Source organism: Denticeps clupeoides, chromosome 15, assembly GCF_900700375.1.
Source record: "Denticeps clupeoides chromosome 15, fDenClu1.1, whole genome shotgun sequence".
Taxonomy (NCBI): Eukaryota; Metazoa; Chordata; class Actinopteri; order Clupeiformes; family Denticipitidae; genus Denticeps; species Denticeps clupeoides.
Window position 1 is genome coordinate 9,754,497 of NC_041721.1, and position 8,840 is coordinate 9,763,336.

Here is an 8,840-nt window from a genome sequence, read left to right on the forward strand (position 1 = left end):
GTCTCTCTTTCTCTCCCTCTCTCTCTCTTTCTCCGCCCGGATCTCTCTCCCTCTCTCTCTCTATTCTCTCTCTCTCTTCTCTCTCCCTCTCTAAGTCGGGTCTCTCTTTCTCTCCCTCTCTCTCTCTTTCTCCGCCCGGATCTCTCTCCCTCTCTCTCTTTCTCTCTCTCTCTCTCTTCTCTCTCTCTCTCTCCTCTCTTTCTCTCCTCCTCGGGCTCTCCTCTCCTCCCCTTTTCTCTTCTCGTCTCTCTCTCCGCCTCTTTCTCTCTCTCTCCGCCCGGATCTCTCTCTCTCTCCCTCTCTCTTTCTCTGTCTCTCTCTCCCTCCCTCTCTCTCCCTCTCTCTCTTTTTCTCTCTTTCTTTTTCTCTCCCTCTCTCCCTGTCTCTCTCTCCCTCTCACTCTCTCTCTTTCTCTCTCTCTTTCTCTCCCTCTCTCCCTGTCTCTCTCTCACTCTATCTCTCCCTCCCGTTCTCTCTCTCTGTCTTTTTCTCTCCCTCTCTCCCTGTCTCTCTCTCTCTCTCTCTCTTTTTCTCCCTCTCTCTCTTTTTCTCTCCCTCTCCCCCTCTCTCTCTCCCTCTCTCTTTTTTTCTCTCCCTCTCCCCCTCTCTCTCCCTCTCTCCGCCCGTGTCTCTCTCTCCTGCATCCCTCCCTTCCCACACGCCCGTGCCGGACACGCGTCGCGACATGGCGCCGTTTTTGGGGTTAAAGGCTGGTAGGAACCGTGGCGGGGAGCTGTTCTTTCAGCACCAACTTCTCCATTTCCGAGTACCGAGAGATAGAAACGACGGGGCTGCGCCGCGCATATTTCGCGGGTTGGTTTGGTGGAAGGTCGCGGGCTACGAGCGTTAAAACAAAAATATTGATAAGAATATAAAAATATTTGCGAATACTTGAATGTTTTAGAACTGCTATTATTGTTGTTGTTGTTGTTGTTGTAATAATCCTTATTTTTTTGTCAAGAATCGGGAACACGTCAAATTTTTGCAGTTTGCTTTGGCTGCTCTCCGTCGTGACGTCTTCACAGCAACACGCCGCTTTTAGCGCCATGGCAACGGACGCGCTCAGCTCGGCTCTGATTGGTCACTTCGGGGACGCGGTAAAAAAACAAAAAAACACGCACAAACGTTACGAAGCGTCAACATAATAGCGATAATGGACGTTTCATAAGAACCCTGCGCGGGAACGACGCCAGACGTGTGTCCTCTAGAAAGAAATGTCATACGGAATCATGTTAACAACGTTCTAGCACAATGGTCTCCGAACATGTCCACCGAAGAGACTGTTTCAGGTGTGCTCTTCAAAAAGCTTTTGCCTGTTTTTTTGCCTTTTTAAATACATTTGTGGTGCTGGAATAAAAAAGAAAGTACAACAAGTTAGAGGAACGAATGTGTAGCTGTGAGAGAAGCTATGAAAGTTTTATAACACAGCAAACCAAATGCCCTTTCACCCCGAACAGCCTTGAAAAGACCTAAACAACCCAACCAAATGCAACGCTGCTTTGCTTTGTTAAATCCGGCTGGAAACTTTTTTCAATTTACAGTACAGGCCAAAAGTTTGGACACACCTTCTCATTCAATGTGTTTTCTTTAATTTCATGACTATTTACATTGGTAGATTCTCACTGAAGGCATCAAAACTATGAATGAACACATGTAGAGTTGTGTACTTAACAAAAAGGTGAAATAACTGAAAACATGCTTTATATTCTAGTTTCTTCTAAATAGCCGTCCTTTACTCTGATTACTGCTTTGCACACTCTTGGCATTCTCTCGATGAGCTTCAAGAGGTCGTCACCTGAAATGGTTTTCCAACAGTCTTGAAGGAGTTCCCAGAGGTGTTTAGCACTTGTTGGCCCCTTTGCCTTCACTCTGCGGTCCAGCTCACCCCAAACCATCTCGATTGGGTTCAGGTCCGGTTCGGGTTCAGGTTCATTCATAGTTTTGAGAATCTATCCAATGTAAATAGTCATGAAAATAAAGAAAACACATTGAATGAGAAGGTGTGTCTAAACGTTTGGCCTGTACTGTACATTTACACTTCGGTTCTAGCAGTAAAGCCTAAATCTGTTCGCCCAGTTTATTATTCCCATTTGATTCTTCAATGTCCTAGATATTATCAAGGGCTCAGAAATTGACATACACCTTTTGGTGCAGGAGGGCTAAGTGCTGGTTTTGGCCAGAATTTTGGAAGAATTGGGATCTTCCTTAAATTGGATCAAAATAAAAATAAAAAACATAGATAACTTAGTGATTTTATATCATAGAGAGGCAGAATCTCTGAGAAACAAAGACTCTCAAATTTGTGAAAGTGTGTATAACCTTTAAAACTCTGTCTCTGAATTGCAAATCACAAAGACTTTGCAAATCTCTCCATCTAAAGTGGATAACATCATCAAAATATTAAAAGAAAATTGTCCAGACATGGTCCATCATATCCTATTCAAGTGTTCTCTGGATAGATGAGTTCAAATTTGACATTCTTGTTGGTAATCATGGCCACTGTGTCCCGAGCTAAAAAGGAGGCAGACCATCATTCAGTTCATATGATCATCATTCAGTTCAAAAGCCAGCATCTCTGATGGTATGGGGCTGCATGAGTGGATATGGTACGGGCAGCTTGCATGTGTTGAAAGGAACTTTGAATGATGAAAGATATAAAAAGGTTTTGGAGCAGCATATGCTGCCCTCCAGATGGTGCATTTCTGCAGGACCATGTAATACCACAGACTGCAGCTATTATAACAGCATGACCTTGTCAGAGAAGAGTTCAGGGGCTGAGTTGGCCTGCGGTCCAGATCTTTCACCAGCAGAGACCATTTGGCACATCATTAAACAACCACAAACACTTCAATAGCTGGAAACCTATATAAGGAAAGAATGGGACCAAATTCAACAACACCAAAAGCTCCAGGAACTCATAGCCTCGATGCCCAGACTTCAAACTGTTTGAAACGAAGAGGAGATGCAACCCCAGGGTAAACATGCCCCTGTCCCAAATATTTTAAGACCTGCAGCAAGAATCAAATTCTAAATTACGTTATTTCACACATTTTAAAACTTTTAACATTTGTGTTAGCATTTGGTAAGAACTTACCAACGTCGGTCAAATTTTTGGTTATACAGACTGCTACGGGTTTGAGGAAAGTGAATGGTCATCCAGATTCCCTCTAGGTGTGACTTAAGCTTTAAGATTTTGTCACACACAGTGGATATAAAAAGTGGACACAACCATCTTAAAATGGCAGGTTTTGCAATGTGAAAGAACAAGGCCTCAAAAGTTTATTTCTGAACTGGTCCAACCTTTAATGTAGAGAAGAGCTTTATATAAGTTGGTCATAGCACCATCTTTTGGAATAAATAATGAAAAGCATCCTCTCTGACAATCACTTGCAAATAATTCCACCACAAAAAAAAAACAGGTTGAAATGTTCTTATTGCATGACATTAAAGGTTTATTTCACGATGCAAAACAAAGATTGTGTATTTCTGGTTTTATTGGTTTGTTAGAAAATACACATTTTTGAAACATACATACATTTTCAGCAGTGAGCTCACTAAATATTCTAAATTACTCATGATAAAAACAAGAATATAATTATTTATATATTTTATATAAGGCTTGCAGCAAAAGCCAATTCTCTCTCTGCAGAGGCTCAAAATGGCATCAACTACATGTCAGAAAAAAAATAGAAATAAGGCCTGTTTTTATATTTTATATGTTTGCATGCTAGAGCTTCAGTTAATGTAATCCTAAACAAATGTCATTAGCATAATCAAACATTTAAAGATCATTTAAAACTTGCTTGCTGTGGTGCCCTACATATACAAACCTAAACTGATATCTGCTAATCTTGACATGTTATCGGGGCAAAACATCTAAAATAGAAATTAACAGGCCACCTCTCAACTTACCATGGTGTGAGTGATTTTAATCATGTAACAATTCATTGAACAATGGCAACTCAAACTCAATTTTTTAAATCATCTGATCACTGGAACTGATCTTAGATGACATTGTGCATTGGGCAAACTCTAAACACTCCATTAAGTAACAGAAGGCAACAAAACTCACTGTTTGTCTTTCTTTTCAAAGTAAATGCTAGTAAAAAAACAAGCTTGCACAACTCAACATGCAGTCATGGATAAAAGAAAATGGTGTGTGTGTGTATATATAAGAGAGAGAGCGATAGAGAACAAATTTACTGGAGAATGTTCTGGATTTGGTTATTTCTGGAAAAAAAAAAAGTAATGGCATTTTCATATACAAAAATATAACAAAATACACAAATACAAATATTATTTTGAAAAAGCCCATAAACTACCTTTTAATTTGTCTGCAACTTTTGCAAGAGAATTTATAGAGGCTTTGAGTGGAAGTGCTACAATGTCCAACAGATCCAACAGTCACTATATAATTTGGCTGAAGTATTCATCTGGTCCACTAGAGGACACTGCTGACTGGCCTTAAACTTTACACTCAATCACAACAAAGTGAAAACTCTAAATATTGCAGTGAAACAGTTAACATATTATGATATCATATTTGAAGGCCTCATTACTGTAATGAGATGTAAAATATTAGATCAGCACATGCAGTGTCATGTTCCAGGATCCTCCACCCACAGAGTTTTGGGACTCCAGAAAGAGGACTGGAACCTCTTTTGTAACCTACTAATAAAAAATAAATAAGCTTTGTTCTATTTACAATCCACATGGTTCATTCAGGCCTGTTGCGTCTGCGCAGCCCCTCTGCAGACGTAATATTCCCTATTAAAACATCACCCGAGTCCTGAAGGGAGGGCAAGCTTTGATCGTCATCAGTAGTCAGCCCTTCTCCTTTCTCATCTCCAACCTCATCCATCTCCAGTTCCATCTCCATCTCCACTTCTGGATCCATCAGGTCAGGGGGCTGCTGACAAACTGCTGCTGCATCTTCTTCTGGTTGGCCCAGAGTAGAAGTTTCTGGAACCATCTCCTGGGCAGCCAGGGACTCTATGAGCTTGTCTAGGTTCCTCTGGCAGGAAGGCTCTGAAAGAGATCATCCCAAAACACTGATACCATGTCCACCCACCCATAAATAATTTATCAATGGTCCAAGGAATTCATTTTGAATCTCTGTATACATTCAACATATAATATTTAATGAATCTCCCAATGAAACCGCACACCTTCTATATTCATAGGTGGACAGTCCATTCCTCTCTTCTTCATCAGTTGCCGAATGCACTGGAGCTGGGACATGATCTCATTCTTCTGTTCCATGGCAACAGACTTCACACTGGGAAAGCATCAACACCGACTTATTTTTCACACATGCACTCTTGTGGTCTCACTATTCTTATTTTGCTTGGTGAGGTCTAACGTAGGTGAGGGTGTTAATCCCTATGGTAACCATGGTCAGCCTCGTTTGGAATCAGATGGGTAGGTTCAAAGATGGTATAAAACAATGTTTTAGTAGAACAATAACGAATGTAGAGATACAATAGTAAATACGGGATTGGCATACTTCCTTTCTGTAATAACATGTGTTGCACAATGTCACAATGACAATCACCTCACTTTCATTATCACCAAGGTGCCAACGAGCTATCCTTGAGCTAGGTACCATACTCGCACATTGCTCCCTGAGTGCAATTTCCCACTTGTGGGACTAATAAAGGTTTATCTTATCTCTTTCATGGCTGCCCACTGCTCACTAAGGTGATGGGTAAAATGTGGAGGACACATTTCATTGTGTGTACATTTTATATAATATTTTTATAGAATAATAAAACACCAAGATACATGTACCCAAGCCCAAGAGGTCAAAGTTGCTTTTTAATTTCTCACTTTATCTATCTCCTGCTTAGTCTTGCTGCAACTGTAAAATGCAAATACTATAACAGAGGTAGAAATGTGAAGTGCTATTGAGTAGCACCTTGTAAAAATAGTCACCATGGTCAAAATGGTAAATGGGGAGATTTGGGAAAATTCTAAGTGTTCTACACCTCAACTAGAGCTGGTTCAATATCAGGCTCTTCCAACACCAGCATTTCCTAACAACTGCCCAAATTTACGATGAAAGTGACTTAATAGAGTTCCAACTTATTTTCATTTAGAAATCGAAAGTGAAAGAAAGTGAAAGTGAAGTGATTGTCATTGTAAAACAGTGGGCAGCCATGACAGGCGCCCAGGGAGCAGTGTGTGGGGACGGTACTTTGCTCAGTGGCACCTTGGCGGATCGGGATTCGAACCGGCAACCTTCTGATTACAGGGCCACTTCCTTAACCGCTAGGCCACTGCTGCGCCTTGTTTTTTTTATCAAAAGAAAAAATATCATATTCATCAACTCTAGTCCAGATGTTGTTAAATGTAGTAAATGACTCTGGTAGCTGGAAAAGTCTGCTAACAATGGAATATCTGAATGTATGTAGCTTTATCAGCAACAATTAGCCTATAGTTCAAATAGGATGCTGTGATCTCTAATACAGGTCTGTCACTTTAAAAGCCTCCTTCATTATGGAATTACCTCAACAAACCTACATCTAGAATTTCCAAGGTCTGCCTAGCTGTGATTGCTACAAACAGATTCTATGATTAAAGTTTAAAAAAATGAACAATTAATTCAAATAAAATCCTTGTTTTTAACATTATCAATTACTATTTTTACTGATTTTATAATATTTTCTAATCAATGGTTGAAAAATGTGACTTTATAATTATTACTGCAAAAATGTGTTTATGTGGCCCAGCATCCTAGCACCACTCCAGGCTCAGGGACACGATGCTAGTAACAGGGCTTTGAATCTGTGACATTGTGGTCACCAAGTTCATATGACTTGAGACCTGCAGGCTGACATCTTGATGCCAGAGAAAGGGCTGAATATGTAATAATGGAGAATTTCAGTAAGCTTGGACATTTTCCATATCTTTCTATATGGCAAAGTCAAGCCTAACTAGTCTACTTAACTTACCAGTTTGTTAGGGGGTCAAGCTGAGTAAGTATGGAGTTGAGCATCTTCTCAGTTTGGGCAAGGCGCTGTTCCAGCTCATTCAACTGGCTCTCTACAGAATAAAAATAAAACCACCTCATCGCAACAGAGAAAAATTGAGTGACAATGACAGCGGGTACAGCACTTCAGTGTACATACCCGTCTCTTTAGACTTCTTGGCTCCTTTAAGGAGAACATCTTTCTGTGCTTGGGTCTCATCAGCAGATTTGATCTTTGCATAGATCAACAGCATAAACAAACATATCCATTCAGTTACTCATGCATGTTCAGACTAGACTAGAATATGATTTGCATGACACACTTGTGCAGTAATGTTTGAATTAATCTTAATTAATTTGATTTAAAATCTAATTATTATCTGGCATTTTACAATATACTCAATCCAGCATTCATTGTATTGCACTTTTCTATTTAATCCGTTTATTTTGCTATTATTTTTGCTTTGTTTGGTAATTAATCAGCTGAATCTGATATGAAAGATGGGGGGGAGGGGAGTCCTCTCACCTTCAGAAACTTGTAAGCTGCAAACAGACCAACACCAATGGCGTACAAAGGCATGAGGGTGAACACGTAGCCTTTGTTGTTGGATTTGTATTTCTCACTCTTCATCTCCTGCTCCAGCATCTTCCTCATCTGCTGCACATTGTCCACACCCTCTCTCGGTAGGCTGGCCGCATTTTTAATATTGAAAGGCTGTCCCTGCACAGCCCCTGGGCCAGGACCTGTGGATAACAATTTTATAAGTTATCAAGAGCAAGTAGATGAGTGCACAGTAGCTTGCACCCTTATCGCCTTATCGACTAATTACCACGGCCGAGCATTACAGCGATGATACAAAGGTTCTGACTGGCCGGCTGACAAGAGTCAGGAGTTCTGAATACATGGATCACATAATCCCAGGGGAGAGTACAGGGATGTGCAGGGTGGGGTGTATCAGGATACATTTTACTAAATTACAGAGCAAGCATTTATGTCATGGGACAGAAATTCAGCATAGTGGGGTTCTCTTCAGCAACATTCCCTTATTATATATAATCACGTGTGTTCCTTAATACACTTAATACAACCAAACGGCAAATAAGAAGCCTGCGTGACGAGATCTGAAGAGAGTACTTTTAGTGCATTTTAATGGCTTGCATACCTTGAATTAATCAACTAAGTTTGCGGACCTTGCATTCAATAAGCTTAAAATGCATAAGTACAATTTTTCTCCAAAAAAGGAAGTGGCGCCACTACCTTTCCTGCTGAAGCGCGGATCATGAGGTCTCGCCTCCTTCAAGCCACCGCCGCCTCCGAACATTCTTGGGAAAACAACAAACGTCAGCAGGACGGCCGTGAACGCAACCACCGCCTGCTGGGAAGACGAGAGAACCATCGTCCTCACTCAACGAGGGGCAGAGCGCTGAATTAATGTAACATGAATAGAGCGTGGCGGGAGCGACATGGAGGGGAAAAAAAACACAAAACGTCAAGCCACGGCTTTCTTTTCTTCTTTTTTTTTTCACGCTGTCTTCGTTAACTACGGATCGTCGGAACCACGTCGAACGTGTTGTCGCCACCTACAGGACTGGAGGACAATGTGACCACTGCGGCCGTTCGGCAGATTGGACTGACTGAAGTTTTCCTTTTTCCCCAATTGATGAAAGTACAAACAACATGTTTTTCACAAGATTTAAAAAATCTTGCAAATTTGACGCTTCACATTATCGTGGGTGAACCAAACCTCAGCAGCTGTTCTTCAACTTTAAAGGTAGCTGTTTTTTGACTGAGCATTATAGAACTATAATAACTCTAAATGAACTCAAATATATATTTAAAGTAAGACATACATTTTGCGTGCAAAAAAAC

At 40.8% G+C, this 8,840-nt stretch overlaps 1 protein-coding gene across 1 annotated transcript; it reads right to left on the reverse strand.

The window, feature by feature from the left end:
• Positions 1-3,476: 3,476 nt before the first annotated feature.
• LOC114764476 (coiled-coil domain-containing protein 107) lies at positions 3,477-8,498 on the reverse strand. The gene is made up of 6 exons (XM_028954153.1): positions 8,229-8,498; positions 7,497-7,714; positions 7,131-7,203; positions 6,954-7,044; positions 5,169-5,278; positions 3,477-5,028 (listed from the first exon to the last, which is right to left on the reverse strand). The coding sequence occupies exons 1-6, from the start codon at positions 8,365-8,367 to the stop codon at positions 4,718-4,720; spliced, it is 942 nt and encodes a 313-aa protein (XP_028809986.1). The 5' UTR covers positions 8,368-8,498; the 3' UTR covers positions 3,477-4,717.
• Between the last annotated feature and the right edge of the window lie 342 nt (positions 8,499-8,840).